This window comes from Ictalurus punctatus, chromosome 7 (genome assembly GCF_001660625.3).
Source record: "Ictalurus punctatus breed USDA103 chromosome 7, Coco_2.0, whole genome shotgun sequence".
NCBI classification, from domain to species: Eukaryota; Metazoa; Chordata; class Actinopteri; order Siluriformes; family Ictaluridae; genus Ictalurus; species Ictalurus punctatus.
In genome coordinates, this window is record NC_030422.2 from 32,657,600 (window position 1) to 32,675,499 (window position 17,900).

The 17,900-nt window shown below is 40.5% G+C and overlaps 1 protein-coding gene across 2 annotated transcripts in view; it reads right to left on the reverse strand.

Moving 5' to 3' along the window:
• sorcs2 (sortilin-related VPS10 domain containing receptor 2) overlaps window positions 1–17,900 on the reverse strand; it is a 222,260-nt gene that overhangs the window by 143,579 nt on the left and 60,781 nt on the right. For both annotated transcript variants that reach the window (XM_017473025.3, XM_053681729.1), the window contains exon 2: window positions 6,460–6,527. In XM_017473025.3, coding sequence (XP_017328514.2) covers window positions 6,460–6,527 — 68 coding nt within the window. The remainder of the gene's footprint in view (window positions 1–6,459; window positions 6,528–17,900) is intronic.

Genomic DNA, 17,900 nt, shown 5'->3' on the forward strand with positions numbered 1-17,900 from the left:
CGAAGGATTTTTTTTCTGTCAACAGCAATGGAAGTAACATTAAGAAATCTCATGTAGCATTGCCAGATGTTGCCGTGAAGTCAGACAGCTCATCTAACACTCCAAAACATTTACAAATTTTAATAACGATTTTCTCTTATAGCTGCAGAAGCACTTTACACACACTAATGGGTAATGGGCACCTAATGGGTTCCAGACCATCAGGTTTTCAGTACCTGTACCATGTGCTCTAGTTCTTTGTGGTGGAAAAATGTGGAATATTCCCACCTGTCTCCAGCACAAGAACCCTTTCGCCAGTGCCACCTTTCTCTCAGTCTCTTCACATAGGAAAAAGCCAGCAGCACATATTTGGTATCCACTTTTCACATCGCTAACATTATTCATGAGCAACACGACGAATGATGATTTGATGAATGACGATTTCCTCCAGACACATCTGGGGAAGAAGACATCACCACCAACGACAACTCAAAGCCGTCAGTGAAGCAGAAGGTCCGATGACAGTCCAACATTCCACATAAAAGGGCTGTAAAATGGCAATCTGTACAAACCCGTCTCGCTCTGTTCCAGTGTCTTAAAACACAAGCAGCTCGGTTTACATTTGGGACATGGCCCAAGACCACTTGGAGGAGACTGATTTTCTTCAACCGCACTCTGAGACATCTTTTTATTTTATTATATCTTCTGGAGTCTTTCTTTTCAGCTGCTTTTTTTCCCCCTCCAATTACCTCCAGCTGTGTAACATGCTGGATGGGTTTTGAATAGGCGACGGAGCCAGCTCACACATTTAACCAGATGGACAATGTGAAAACACAAAACGCTGAAATGGTGCTGTGTTTTATTTCCGTACTTTAGTTTTATCTTGCCTCTTGCAGTATAAGTATTCCAGCATACTCCACTGTGATTGGCTGAACTGAGGAAAGAAATATCCATCGAAAGATAATGTCCGAATATTCTTTCTTTCTTTCTTCCTTTCTTTACAGTAATTCTGTCTCTAGTTTTATTTCTTATTTTCCCTCTTTACTTTTTGCTCTTTGAACATTTTTGGCTGTGACAAATAGAACTCTTCCTTCCTTTCTTTCTTTCTTTCTTTCTTTCTTTCTTTCTTTCTTTATTTATTTATTTATTTACTCAATCTTTCCTACTTTCTTTTCTCTCCAAATTTCTTTCTTTTATTTTTGTTTTAATATTTAGTCCCCTCCCCCTTTTCTTTTTGCTATTTGAACGTTTTTAGCTGTGACAAGTAAAACACTTGTTCTTTCTTTTCTCTTTCATCCATCAGTCAGTCTTTCTTTCTTTTTTCTTTCTTTCTTTCCTCAATCAATCCATCTTTCTTTTCTCTCCACCTTTCTTTCTTTTATTGTTGTTTTAGTATGGTTGTTACAAGGTGGAGATCTGGTTAACTGGTTATGAGTAAAAACATCTGTCTTTCTTTCTCTAATTCCCCCCCCCTCTTTTCTTTTTGTTCTTTGAATATTTTTGGATGTGACAAACAGAACACTTTCTTTCTTTTTTCTTTCATCCACCAATCGATCAGTCTTTTCACTCCATCTTTCTTTTATTTATTGCTGTTCTACTACGGTCGGTTAACTGGTTGTGAGTAAAATTTCTTTCTCTCTGTCTTTCCAATGATTCTATCTCTACGTGTATTTCCTTTTCCCTGTTTTCTTTTTGCTCAATTGACACATAGAACACTCTTCCTTTCGTTTTTATTTCATCCATCAATCAGTCTTTCTTTCTTTCTTTCATAGATCAGCCTTTCGTTACTTTTCTTTCTTTTTTTCATTTCAGAATTGTTGGGAGGCGTGACATTGAACAGATACACATGAATAGCTACATGCGTAGCTCACTCGTTAGCTATAAGATAGGGTGTGAAATAAAAGAAGGCATTGAGTAAGCTGGTGTTACACAGAGATAAGACACCTGTGTGTGACCCTCGAATGAAGTGATATCAGTGAGCGCTGCTTGGGTTAACACAATGGAAGATGAATCACACTCTCACCATTCCATCACAAACACTTCTCCTGGTTGTTCGGCGTGAACTTGCCTCATCTTGCTTTTAACGATTCGGTCTCTCCTTCCAGTTTGTCTGTATAAATTCCTCCAGTGTGGAAGCTGAGCTCCGCCTCTCTGAGGATTCCTTCATCGTTCTAATCAGTGAGTTATGTTTGATTTATTTCTCCGCTCCGTTATAACTTCAGCACAGGGTTTACGAGCCGACCTCCAGCGATTAAAACATGGGCTGGTGCCCGGAGCCGAACTCGTACATAATTCACCCGGCTGAGATAGAAAGAGTGATAGATTCTCTCTTCTGCACATCACAGGCTTACCGAAGCTACGTGTGCTAGTGTCTAGTGCTTTCTCCTTCCTCTCCATTTCTCTCTCTCTCTTCACCTCTTTCAGTATATTTCGCCTCTGTCCTTTTTTCTCCTGCGGTGTCTACATCTTCCACGTTCTCTTTTATTTTGGTTGTGTTTCTCCAACTTTTCTTTTTCCCTTGATATTCTCTTCTCTGTTTATCTGTCGTTCTCTATCCCCTCAGAACCAGACAGAATAGACGCTAATTTACTGATTCATAGATTTTTATATCTCATTCAATGCTAGATTGATAAAGATTAGTAATGGGGGGGGGGGGGGGGGGGGGGGTTATTGTCCAGGCCCGGGTCTGAGAGTACAGCAGGTCCAGGTGGTGCTGTAGACCCCGAGCGCTGGAGAACAGCAGGACCAGCAGGAGTTTGACCTCTGGGCCATGTAGAGAAGAGGAGCCGGAGACCAGGAGCTTCTTCATTAACACACACACTGCATGGTGTCGGGATTTGTTTTGCGGTGTGTGTAGAATGGAGGTCCAATCTGAAGTGCAGGGAGTTCCGATCTAATCTGACTAATGGTGCTGCAGAAACCCTTCTCCAGGTTAATGTTCACAGAGACGCCTCCGAGCTGAATCTCTGCACTGTGATCCCGTTCCTTCTTTCTCTGTTCATTCTTCCTTTCACCAATCAGTCCTTTTCTTATTAAATTCCACTTCTAGAAATAGCGGGATTCCGTTTGTAACTCAGCTCTGCGCTCTGATTGGCTGAGAGGTCAGTGTGATGTCATTGCTGAGGGACTGAGTGAGCGAGTGATGTAATGGAGTTACTGTGTGACGCTGATAAAGAACACATTCATTTCCTTCTTTTTCTTTCTCACTCTCGTTCCCACCTTTTCATTCAGTCTCCACTGTCTTTTTGGCACTGTACATTTCTTTTTTTCTTTCTTACTTTCATCCTTCCTTTCGTTTACCCACCAGTCTTTCTTTCTTTCTTTTTTCATTTCTTTCTCTCACCTATCAACCAGTCTATCTTTCTTTCTTTCAATCAGTCGTTCTTTCGTTCTCTTTTACCCACCAGTGTTTTTTTCTCTCTCTCTCGTTTAACCATCAGTCTTTCTTTCTTTTATATCTATTATTTTTTTCTTTCTTCTTTCATCCATCGATGTAGCTTTTCTCCTTTCTCTAGTCATTCTTTCTTTCTTTCATCCAACCTCTTTTTTTTCTTATAAAATTAAAGAACAGTTGAATATTCTAGTTCTAGAAATCGTGGGATTCCGTTTGTAACTCAGCTCTGCGCTCTGATTGGCTGAGAGGTCAGTGTGATGTCATTGCTGAGGGACTGAGTGAGCGAGTGATGTAATGGAGTTACTGTGTGATGGTGATAATGAACGAATGAATAGATGAAGGTAATGGAGGAGCTCAGCTGGGCGAGCGAGGGGGAGGGGTGGGACACAGATGTCCCTGTGGCACGCTATCAAACACACACACACACACACACACACACACAAACAAGTAAGTAGACCTCTCTCTCTTTCCCTAAGGGTTTCTCCATGCATGTTGTTCATTCTTTCTCCCTCCATAATTCCTCTGTCCTTCTCCCTCTCTCCTTCATCCACTGTCCTGTGCTTCATGTAATTTCCTTGTTCTCACTCTTTCATTCACTCCCCCCTCTCTCTCAATTATTTTCAATTCTTTTTCCCCTTCATGCATTTTTCATTTTGCTCGTCCCTCTTTTTTTTCTCCTTCTCACCTTTCTTATTCTCTTTCTTTCTTTGTCTTCTTTTACTCTCATTTTCTCTTCCCCCCTTTTTGCGTCCATTTTTAAAGTCTGCTCCCTTTCCTCTTCTTACTTTCCCTCTCTTATTTCATTTCTTTCTCTTCCTGTCTACATCCTACGATCCATCTTTCTTTCACTTCATCTCCCTTTGTCCTTTCTCCTTCATCGTTGATTCCTTTGTTCTCTCTCTCTCTCTCTCTCCCTCCATCATTCTCTCCATCTTCCTCTTTATGTTTTCTCTTCTATTCCTGTGCTTGAACCTACTCATGTTTGTACTCATTCATCCATCTCCATTTTTTCTACCTTCGTCTTTTTCTCCCTCGTTCCGTCTCCATCACTCTGTCTGCGGTGTTCTATCATTCCCTTCTCTCTGACTCTCTCTGTTCCCCTGCGTCCTTTGTTCCATTTTTCTGTCTTTTCTTTCTTTTTCTCATCCTCTGTGTATTTTTTTTTGACATGGTTTCCTTTATTTTCTCTTTTGCATCTACATTCCTCTCTTATCTACTTTTCACTTCCCATCTGTTCCTTTTTTTCTACTTTTCTTTTCATATTTCCAATTTCTCTGTTCTCTTCTACACCTTTCTTTTTTAATCATCAATATTTATTTCCTTCTTCCTGCATTCCTTCCTTTGTTATCATTTCCATTCCGCTCTATGATTTCTGTTTCTCAGATCTCATCTCGATCTCAGACAGACTAGCCACAAACAGGGCATCAGTTATTCCGTGCGCGTTGCGTTATTTTCCTCGCACGTAATCCTCGACACGTCCTTTACGTGGTGTTAAACCATCACCCCCACCTCAGAAACTCCCAAACGTTCTCGCATTTACATTCACACTCCACATAACCACAGCAAACACAGCGCTGGTCAAGGCTAGCTGATAATGAGGGAGCTAGCGAGGCAATTAGCACGGCATGTTGTAAATCCCCAGAGCGTCCCTAATTAAGCTATGGTGCGGCTCGTTAAAGCAGCATCTCTGCAAACCCTGTGGAAAGAGACACCAAGGCCTACAAAGTGTTTCAGGACGTGCACTGGATGTGCACCGAGTTCCCAATGTCGATCAGAGTCATCAGGAAATGCTTTTTAAAAATCAGTTCTGGCAAGTGTTGAAGATGAATCAAACACAGACTCTAAGATATTTTCACTCTTCCAGGTTACTGACTCTGATCGACACGTCTGTTAGCCGAGCGTTCAACGCCTCTTTGCTCAAATGATGATCAGGTTTCCATAGCAGGTTATCGTTCGTCATGTGGTGCGACAACTGAATGCTGGGTTATTTTCCTATAACAGCACGTCCCCAAGTGTTTTATTTCTTTAATGTGGCAGAAATCGACTAAACTGTCTTGATTATCTCCTCACTGTGTCATGATCGCTAGGGGGCCAAGCACTGAAGGCGCACAGGCCACCTACTGGAATGGTATGTTTTTGTCTTCTTCTTCTACAATGTTTCATACACTTTGTATGAAATTTGTCACAGTGATGGAGGATAGTCTCAGCTACTTTCACAGCAGTTTTTGTCGAGGACACTCAAGCCCTCTAGCGCCACCATTCGGGTAAACGTGGAGATATGTTTACAAAACCAACGCCAAAAAAAAAAAGGTTTCTTGGATTTTTAACATGCGGCATTTCATCCATAACCTGCAAATGAATTTGACAGGAAGTGAGAGTACATCTCAGCAACTTTAAGTCTAATAGCACTGAAAACAGGATGTTAGGGGATATCTCAGCAACGATCGATGTTTAGCCTTCAAATGTGGTATATCTCCCTGAGAGCAAGGTGCTGATGTTCCTGTTGGCTTTTGGTCTTCCTCTGTCACTAAGATGTAGGAAAAGAAAGTTCTTGGCCCCATTAATCACTGTTTGCAGCTCACCTGTTTTTAATTCCTCCCTTGATTATTCAGATTATTTAATCCCTGATGTTTCATGGTCTTGAAGTGAAGTCTTAATCATGCTACATGGTTAATTTCTTATGAAATGGTTTACGATTACCCCCAAATAAGCACGCTAAATGTACACACTTGTGTCCTGTTTCTCTACATCCCTGACAGATATAAGGTGACTTTAGTTTAATATGATCAACACTAGATGGATGGGTGGAGCTTTCTTTCATGCAGCTGAAGCTGATTTGTTAATTGCATTCAAAATCACAGTTAGTTTAGATGTCGTATGATTATTTTATGAATCAGACAAAGTTTCATTTCTATCCGTATGCTGGTCACGTCGGTTTGATCGTTCCGCCTGCAATTTCATTTAATTAGCTGAACTACATCATCACGTCACTACGATGTTATTTGTACGAAGCCCAAATAATCCATTTTTCTTGATCCGTGACATTCGAACTGTTAACTGGGAGAAATGCACAGCGTGTGTCCTACCTCCAGAGGGAGCTCTCGAGCACTTTGCTGGAATCAGCGTGGTAATATCTCGTCAGGATGAGGATGACCTGTTGAAGGGGAAAAAAACAAGAAAACTTTGGTTAAATATTTGCTAATCAGGCTAAGCAGTTAAGACAAAAGATCAGGCATCGAGCCATCATGTTCTTGTATCGTCTAGTGCTCAGCCTCGGGCGTGAAAAAAGTGAAAGTGAATAATTTTTCAGGGTTTCATTTTAAAGCCAAAAACTAGTTAAAGTTGCACCAAATGACTCCTGAGAATCACACACATTTTTATTCCTGGCAGAAACATCAGGATGCATCCTCTGGTCTACACATCACAGCACACACACACATCACATCACAGCACACTCACACACATCACATCACAGCACGTACACACACACACACACAGATCACGTTTTTCATTTGCCCTTGTGTTTGAGTCATGTGGCAGAGGTCTTTTCAGACTTACACATCATTTATTCATGCTGCTTCTGAGAATAAAACAAATGACTATGGTGTGTGTGTGTGTGTGTGTGTGTGTGTGTGTGTGTGTGTGTGTGTGTGTGTGTGTGTGTGGGTGTGTGTGTTTTACTTCTTTGACATCTCCATTACTTTTTTCTTTAGCCAATAATATAAAAGAATCCAAAGAAGGTAAAGTCACAAATATTTAACAATAAGAAAGAAAAGAATGAATATCATGTGACATGAATTTTATAAATTTATTTATTTATTTGTTTTTCTTATATATTATTTTTTCTTGTATTGTTTATTTTGTCTGTCTTAATCCGCTGCGGAAATGCTGCTTCACCCTGCCAAAAGGTCGGGAGATTCACTGTCTCCACATGAATGATTGCCAGGTCGAGGTGTTGGGGGAGGTGACAGTAAAAACCGAGAGCTCTGATTGGCTAAAGCAGCCTCTATTACTCAGACAGGAGAGAACAGGTGAACGTGTGCTCACATTCACACAGGGATGTTAAATTATTTGTAAGGAAAAAAAACAAACAAACAAATGAGTGAATAAACAAACACATACACAAACAAATAAATAACTAAATAAATAAAACATAGGAAATAAATCATACTTACTGTTAGTTACTGTGTTAATCATAACAATAATAATTTGTTAGGGAATAAATAATAAATACATAAATGAATTACCAGACAATAAGGACAATAATCTTAAATAAATAAAAAAAACAATTAGTTGAAAATAAATAAAAGAAGACTATAAAGGACGACATGTTTGTCAAATACACATTAAAGATTACAAAATAAAACATTATTCAATGGGTAAAAATAAATAAAGCTGTCAAAAATAGCAAAAGTGAACCAACAAAAAGATGAGATGAAATACAAATGATATCAAATGAATAATCAGTTAGAGAATGAAGGAAAAACAAATAAATGACTAATTAGACAATAAGGTTAATAAAATTGTAATTGTAATTAAATTAAATATCTAATGTCTATCAGTAAACGCGTAAAAGTCAAAAATAGAACAACATGTCTGTCAAACGGATGAGAAAATAAATAAATAAATACACAGATAAATAAATAGATAAATAAACAAATAAAGGTTTATTTATCGTGTGTGTTTTACGTCGAGACATAGCGCTTGTGGCAGCAATAAACAGAACAAGTAAGAAAAGAATCAGTAATACGTAAATAGTCTAAATCCTGAACTGTACTGCCCCTTCACCCATTGTTGCCCCCTGGGGGTAGGACAGTGTGGCATTTGGAACAAAGTGCCTCTTTCACACAGCTTCAAACAGTCATTAATGGGAAGAAAACAGCACCGGACACGAGGAAATCTGGGAAGGTCTTCTGAGGACAGGCGGTAGTGTACCACACACACACACACACACACACACACACACACACACACTTACTAATGACTTTCAAAACAGATGTTCTCCAAAAGTTTCTCACACTCTGTACTATTAGAAAAAAAAAACACAACATCTCTTCATGTAAGCGTTTTCTGAGTTTCATATCAAGCCTCAGAAGTTTTTTGGGATTTTTTTCCCAGAGAAGGTTCCAGCAGATGGGATGAGGGGGCGGAGTACTGTAAATCAGAGCCCACTTCCCAAAACCAGACGCTCAACGGATTTCTGCAAATGAGAACTCTGAATTGAAGTTTGTAGATTATGTGTGTGAAGTGCCACGGTCTTCGGGTCCACACACACAGCTCTTCAGCTCGTTCCTGTGTTCTGTGATCTGAGGCCGTGTTGTAGTGGTGTTAATAACGCACAGGGGCCCCGGGGCACTCCCGGGATTAACCTGCGTCCTGGGTGATAAGATCACAGGTGGACGGGTCACGCCTGGCGTTATGAACGTGTCTCCAGGGAACAATCTGTGGCGATGTTTTACAAACACTGGCGTGATTTTATGACTCAGTTAAAATGGAATTAAAAGTGTGATCGATGAGAATATCTCGTGGCTTCATTAAGCCGTGCGTACGATTAACTTTTGGTGCACAATAACAGGATGTGCTGGATCGAGTGCTATTCTATAAAGCTGCTTGATAAAGGGAGTGTTTATTCATTATCAATTAAAATCTGTTGGCTTTAATCTGTGTAGCAGTAACACTCTCTAGACGCACTCTTCAAATTCTAGCATGTGTTCTAATGCTGATTAATGTGAAGTAAACCAAATGAATTCTTTACCACATGATCAACATGCTGTTCTGTTTTTTCATGTTTATTAAGGCCTCAGTGCGAGTGTTAGACTGACTGAAAAAAGAGAAAAAGTGACAGAAATACTAGTGTGTGTGTGTGTGTGTGTGTGTGTGTGTGTGTGTGTGTTCATCTCACTCCTGACAGCAAAACCCAGTGGAAATGTTTCTCCATGACAGAGGTCAGCATCTCTGCCTAAATGAGTGACAGGTTGATTTCAGGAAGGGCGTGGCACTCATCAGAAACTCTCCGACTCTTGCAGCTCAGAAATGTTTCCCGATGATGTTTCCTCTTTCCTCTTTATCAAACACATGAAATAAAGGACACACACTTACCCTGAGTGCGTCACACACGGTTAAACACAGTGTGTGTGTGAGTGTGAACACTGCGACTGCTTTTACTCGGCACTGTCTTGCTGAGCTGCTGTCAAAAAGCACATAAAAATTTCAGGAAACACCTACTCGCATTTACCCTCACATTTACCACTCGCATTTACCACTCGCATTTACCCTCACATTTACCACTCGCATTTACCACTCGCATTTACCCTCACATTTACCACTCGCATTTACCACTCGCATTTACCACTCGCATTTACCACTCGCATTTACCCTCACATTTACCACTCGCATTTACCCTCACATTTACCACTCGCATTTACCACTCGCATTTACCCTCACATTTACCACTCGCATTTACCACTCGCATTTACCCTCACATTTACCACTCGCATTTACCACTCGCATTTACCCTCACATTTACCACTCGCATTTACCACTCGCATTTACCCTCACATTTACCACTCGGATTTACCACTCGCATTTACCACTCGCATTTACCACTCGCATTTACCACTCGCATTTACGCTCACATTTACCACTCACATTTACCCTCACATTTACCACTCGCATTTACCACTCGCATTTACCCTCACATTTACCACTCGCATTTACCACTCGCATTTACCCTCACATTTAACACTCGCATTTACCACTCGCATTTACCCTCGCAATTACCCTCGCATTTACCCTCGCATTTAACACTCGCATTTAACACTCACAATTAACACTCGCATTTACCACTCGCATTTGTTACGCCATCGCCAGCAGATGCACTGAGGCACTGAGGCACAGCCTTGGACTGGATACGCGACTTTGTTTTGGTTCGCTCGCTTCCCGCTTGAGCATTTGGTTAAGTTGGAGTATGTCTTTGATTTGCCCCAGGTACCCATGCTTTGGTTTGATTATGTTGGCTATTCAAACCCCTCGGTTACTGCGCACTTGGCGCAGTATTATCGTTTGTATCGTTGGTAACGTAAGTTATGTTTGTATACGGTAGCAAATGCGTTAGCATGCTAAGCGGTCTTGCGGTTCATGCCTGCTCTCGTTTCATGCCATGATTCCAGTTTCTCGTTTTCCTATGAAGACCGCGTTTTCGTTGTTTGTTGAGTTACGTGTATAATAAAGACTTTGATCTGCACCTGCATCCGCTTCCAGTCCCGTTCCGTGACAGCATTTACCCTCGCATTTACCCTCGCATTTACCCTCGCATTTACCACTCGCGTTTAACACTACAATTACCACTCGCATTTACCCTCGCATTTAACACTCACAATTAACACTCACATTTACCACTCGCATTTACCACTCACAATTACCACTCGCATTTAACACTCACAATTAACACTCGCATTTAACACTCGCGTTTAACACTCACATTTAACACTCATATTGGAATGATAGAGAAAATAGAGCAGCTTAAGCACTCAATACAAATCCTTAGATTTGTTCTCTTAGAGAGAGCGAGAGAGAGCGAGAGAGAGAGAGAGAGAGAGAGAGAGAGAGAGAGAGAGAGAGAGAGAGAGAGAGAGAGAGAGAGAGAGAGAGGAGAAGCATAAATATGGCAATAAGAAATAAATAAAGAAAAAAAGAACAGTGATACACTAAAGAACAAGATTTTGGCGGAGGGTCTACAGTGTGCACCTGCAATGTGTGTGTGTGAGTGTGTGTGTGTGTGTGTGTGTGTGTGTGTGTGTGTGTTTTAGCATATATAAAGAGATGTCAGGTGGTAGTGAGAATTTAACAGGTTGTTTTTCACAGCACCCGCGTCGATGACGTGTTCGCACGAATACGTGTTAAATTCAGCTGTGAACTCCTCAACACGTCCTGACGTCATCACAACAGATGGGCTCAAAACAAGATCACATGATCTCCGCGTCACTTAAACAGGTTATTCAGGAACATACAAAAATAACTCAACAAACTAAATCAAATTCAAATGTTAGAAATATTTTTATTCTATATGTATCTATCTATCGATATATATATATATATATATATATATATATATATATATATATATATATATATATATATATATATATATATATAGTTATTTTTCCAATTTAAACGTAGGAGAACGGGATGTTCCGTGGCACAGTTTTACATTTAGCAGTACACACATGATCACTCAAAGTTAATCACACATCTTCTTATGATGAAGATGAAGGTGATTACAAAAGAAAGAAAGAAAGAAAGAAGCCATAAACATGGAGAGATGAGGGTATCGCTTTGCCGTCTTTTATTTTTGCATTATAGTTTCTCGAGCGGACGATGACATGTAGTGTGGGGAAAAAGTCGACTAGTGAATGAATTGTAGCTCAAAAACAGTGGAAGAAAAAAGATCCATTCAGAGGAGCAATATGGAAAACATAAAACCGGACCACACACACACACACACACACACACACAGCCTCTTTGTCGTACGTATCTCTCTCTCACACACACACACACACACACACACACACACGTGCGCGTTTTTGCATTTACTGCACTTGGTTAAAGCTACTGGATGAAGACGTGAACTACCGCGCTGTAAACCAGACACGTGAGGCAGTAAGCAGAAACTAAGAGCACTGAAAAACCACACTACTGTTATTACACTGTAGATTTACTGTATCGTCGCAGCTCGAGTGTGTGTAAATATGTCACACTGCAACCGTGTAATATTTTCTGTACGGCTGAGCGCGAGTGTGTGCGAGATAAACGAGTGAGAGTGCAGTTAGTTTTTATGAGGCCAGACACCAACATAAATCAGTGTGTAAGAATGTTAAAATCCCGCTGGGGAAGTGTGTCACACTCAATCTGGCAACACAAAACCAAATGCTACACACACACACACACACACACACACACAAAACACTCACAATTCAACAGATGATCAGACAGATGAACAATTCTCACACGCTGCTAAATATTCATTTTCAGTATGACACTCAGACACACACACATGTACTGTGTATTGCTCTTCCTGTGAGACCCGGATGTGAAGACCCCAATTTGTGAGGTTGAAAAAGAATGTGTTGAAGTATTACCTGACGAATAATGAAGATGGGATTTTTAACACCTGAATATTTTGGAACGGTATTTTAGGAAGGTGAATATGTGTGTATTGAATTTAGAATGCTGGAATTGTGTTTTCAATCAAAATATACAAACACAATGAATTTCAGAGGAAACTAATTCAAGTATTGATATTGCTGTGGGGTTTTTTTTTCAATTTGTGTCAAATTGCCGGGTGGAAAAATTAAAGTATTGTTATTGCGATAGCATGTTCGCCTCACACCGCCAGGGCCGGGGGTTCGATTCCCACCGTGGCCCTGTGTGCGTGGAGTTTGCATGTTCTCCCCGTGCTGCGGGGGTTTCCCCTGGGTACTCCGGTTTCCTCCCCCAGTCCAAAGATATGCATGGTAGGCTGATTGGCGTGTCTAAAGTGTCCGTAGTGTATGAATGTGTGTGTGTATGTGATTGTACCCTGCGATGGATTGGCACCTGTCCAGGGTGTACCCCGCCTTGTGCCCCATGCTCCCTGGGATAGGATGTTATTGCGATAAGTTTTTATTCAGTTTAAGTAATTCAACATGCCATTTTGCCTTGAGGAGATTTCCCACCACTATTATACTTCCATACCAGTACACCGCTGAAAGATTTCAGTGAAGATGAGTTGACAAAAAAAATATATATAATGCACAGAAAAATATATTTGTAGAGTAGTGTATTTCATATCCAGTGAATGTTAATGTATAGAAAGTGTATAATATATATGACCAGTGTGATGTTCAGTGATGGAGTAGAAATGCTTGTGTGTGTGGAGAGTGAATGTGAGACTAACAGGAGGATTTTTACAATTCAGTCAATGTTAATATGAATTAATAACATCCAATAAATTAATAATTTTACTTTAATCTTCAGAATTGAGTTCATGTGTTAATGTTAATTAGAGTAATTTGTGTTCTGTTTATAAGACCAGTTACTGTGAAACAGTATATATATATATATATATATATATATATATACATATGTATGTATATATATATATATATATATATACACACACACAGTTCTCACTTCAGTTTTCTGACATCTTCAAGACAGATACTGTTTTTTTTTTTGTCTAATTAATTCCAAAAGAGAGAAAAAAAAGAGGGCTGGTGAGGTAATGAAGGTTTATAGCTGCTCTAACATAAGTGCTAGCTACCTAGCTAATTCGTTAGCCTTAGGCATTAGCGAGATTTTGCCAATTTTCCCTGTTCTGTAGTTCTCCACAGACTCGAAACCTCACCTGGTAGTACAAATTCCTAAATTTCACATGAACAGCCTTGTTGTTGTTTTTTTCTTCTCAATATATGCTCTCAATGCATTATGGGAAAAACTAACAGCACCTTAGCAACCAAGAACTACCCAGTATGAATGTTAATATATAGCGTGTTCATCATTCCATCAGGCTTTAGCCGGGTGTGTTGATTTATACAGAGCACTATCTGCTAATTAGTCTAATTAGCATTAATGTTATTAGTCTTGTTTTTAAGTGTTTCCTGTTTTCGTTTCTGTCTGACCTGAATGATGGATCGTATCCATGCTCACTTGGTCTTCAGAGGGCTGTTTTTAGGCCGTTGCCTAGGGCGCCACCACCTTGGGGGCGCCAGTGAGCACCCCAAAGCCCTTGTCTGAGTCACCCATGAGAAAGATAGTATTAGGGGGGGTAACCTGGCCTGGGCATTTATTTTAAATCTTTAAATCAGGAAATGCTTTATGAGTGCATGCCATAATCTGGTATCCCTGGTAATAGTTGATAGTGGGTGCTGCTGTTTAAGAGAGATAGAGATGTAGAGGGCCAAAAGGAATCTCGCCTAGGGCGCCAAAATGGCCAGAAGCGGCCCTGGGTCTGCTTTTGATTTGATGCTGACTCCTGGCTAAATTCTAAGACGGCTAAATTTAACTAAAATTTTCTTATCGTTTGTTGCTCATGTTTTGAAAATGTTTATTAATTTACATTTTTCCCGTCACTGCAGGTATAGCAGCAAAGCTGAACATACAATGAGCACACAGCTGCAAACAAAAAGGCCTTAAAAGGCTTAAGGGAGGGCTAATGTACGGGTCTGTCCTAATCCAGCTCGAGGTTAATCTGCCGCCAATCCAGTCCACTGAGGGCCGCCCTAATCCAGCCAACTCGGACAAGCGAGGATGCTTACAACACGAATCACTGTGCACAGATCAATCACACATCAATCAGGGATCATCTGCGTATTTACTGGGGTATTCATCAAAGGTTAGATAAACAGTGAACTGCAGTGTGTGTGTGTGTGTGTGTGAGAGAGAGAGAGAGAGAGAGAGAGAGAGAGAGAGAGAGAGAGAGAGAGAGAGGTCTACCGTTATATGTAAGCTACACACTTATATATAATTAAATCCCATCTTACACCACAGCACTGTTGAGTTCTAGATAACTTATAATAATAATAATAATAATAATAATAATAATAATAATAATAACTGCTGTCTATTAAATGTGCTATAGAGTGGACAACACACACACACACACACACACACACACACACACACACACATATGTATATGTATGTATATATATATACACACACATGCACACACTTTCTACTTTATTATACTTACAAAGTGTGTGAAAGAGATTAACTATGAAAACTGTTTAAAGCTTGGTCGTTTGTAAAGAAGCTCCTGTATATCAGATTGGCTGATACTCGAGGTTTCAGTATTGGTATTGGAAAAGAAAAAGTAGCACCGTGCCATCTGTAATAATAAGTTAGGGGGAAAAAATCAGATACACATCCTAGAAGGAAAAAATAATCTATGTAGATGAGACTTCATGGTCTTTGAGGCTTTTTATTTTTCAGGAAGCTGCATGCAAAGAAAAAAAAAACAATTTCAGGAGGTACGGGGTCAAAAGGTCAAACAGTGTGTGTGTGTGTGTGTGTGTGTGTGTGTGTGTGTGTGTGTGTGTGGGAGGATGGGTGTGTGGTGCCTTTACCGGCGTGTACGAGGGAGGAGAAAGATAGAGATTGAGATGATGAGAGAGAAAAAAAATTAAGTATAAAACAGAAAAGAAACAACGAGAGAGAGAGAGACAGAGAGACAGGGAGACAGAGAGACAGAGACAGATAGAGAGAGAGAGAGACAGAGAGACAGGGAGACAGAGAGACAGAGACTGATAGAGAGAGAGAGAGACAGAGAGACAGGGAGACAGAGAGACAGAGACTGATAGAGAGAGAGAGAGACAGAGAGACAGGGAGACAGAGAGACAGAGACTGATAGAGAGAGAGAGAGACAGAGACAGGGAGACAGAGAGACAGAGACTGATAGAGAGAGAGAGAGACAGAGAGAGCGCGATAAAGAGAGGAGGATATAGTAATGCATGTCAGTAACACAGTAATAAGTCTTCATTTCCTCATTTTAATCCTGAAAATAAAATAGTTAGCACACACATGTTGTGTGTGTATGTGTGTGTGAGTGTGTGTGTGTGTGTGTATGTGTGTGTGTGTGTGTGTGTGTGTGTGTGTGTGACTTTTACACAGTTTAAAGTACAATGGTTAAAGTAGATAATGAAATTAACACCCAGTGTGGAGAGAGACCATACTACTGCACGCATGCGCACGCAAGCGCATACACTCACACACACACACACACACACACACACACACACCCAGGCCTGAGGTTGTATTACCAGCTCGGTCACACTATGGTACGTAAACTGAAACCTAGTAAACATTGAAAACAGCAGTATGTAGTGCAGTCACTAATCCATACCTCTCTCTCTCTCTCTTTCTCTTTCTCCTTCACTCCTTTCTGTATTCTATCTCTCTACAGCTGTCCGTCTGTCTGTCTGTAATGTAAATGACTCAGCTGAACAGAAAGAGTGTAATGTTTGGTGTGCGGGGCGGGGGGCGGGGGGGGGATGTGTGTGGGCATGTATTAATAAACAAAATGTCGGCCGCCCACGCATCCGTCGTGTGAACGTTTTCAGTGACATTAAGCACACTTCCACTAGCGTGAACAGGAACCTTTTGAGTTCCTGCTTAGCTAAGTTCCTGTAGGCCTTAAGGTTTAGAACCTCTCTGGTTGGTTAAACACAAACTAAACAGAATGACCTGACCGTTTAACAAGTGGAACATGACTCAGTTTAATCTTTATTTTCTGAACATTCACTTGTTTCTGTCACACACACACACACACACACACACACACACACACACACACACACACACTCTCACACACACTCTCACTCTCACTCACTCTCTCTCTCTCTGTCTCTCAGTGGACACAGCTGTTAGGACTCAAGAACAGCTGTCACCTTCAACACTAATCCTGTTCACTTATTCAACCTGCCTATCTCTCTCTCTCTCTCTCTCTCTCTCTCTCTCTCTACACACACACACACACACACACACACACACACACACACACGCTCTCCCTGAGAATAAAGGCATGCACACACACGTTAGCCATTATCATGCTAATATCAACCAATATATCGAATAAACTGAAAGTATACCTTTCAGACGTTTGTCATTAAACTTAATAACTTGGGCTTTTAAATGTTTTACTTGTTGTTGTTGTTGTTGTTTATCCAATTATAAGGGGGCCAAGCACTGAAGGTGTATAGGCACCCTATTGTTATTCTATGTTTTTTTCTTCTTCTGATTCTTCTGGCTAGGGTGTCTAAGGTAACCCATAGAACCGTCTGGTAAAAAGTTATGAAATTTGGCACACTGATTGGGGAGGGTCTAAGGAAAGTTCTGACCAAATTTGGGCCAAGTGCTCGCAATGCTCTAGCGCCACCATCGGGTCCCATTTGGGCCTAATTTGGAAGTACGTTTAGGGTCATAACTTTTGAACTGTGTCCAAAATTTAAAAGTATCCTTGGAATCCATGGGTTGCGACGAGTTTAATGCACCCTATGACATCACTTTCTGGCTAATTAGATGTTCCGCCTTCTTGGATTTTGCTGAAAAGCTGAAAAGTTTTTTCGCTTGCTACATATTTTTTCCTCCTACAAATTTTGTCCAATCATCACTAAATTTGGCAATCAGTTTGGGAGGCTGTATCTCAGCACCAACTTTGCACACTGACACAAAACTTGCAAACTGTGTGACTGCGCCAGCTACTGGTCAAAAGTTATAATTTACACGGTACAAAAGATTATATCTAACTGCCATTTGTGCTCCTCCTTCCAATTTTGTCCAATCTTCAAACAATTTAACTCACATCATCTTGAGGCCTGTCTGAACAAATGTTATCAATGGAATTTTGATATTCAAATCCATTCTTCTGTAAGACACTGGCAAATACAAAAAACAGGATGTGAGGGTGCATCTCAGCAATGCATCTACGTATCATCAGGAAACTTGCTAAGTATCTTCAGGATCACACCCTGAATGTACCCAAGAAGTTTCAT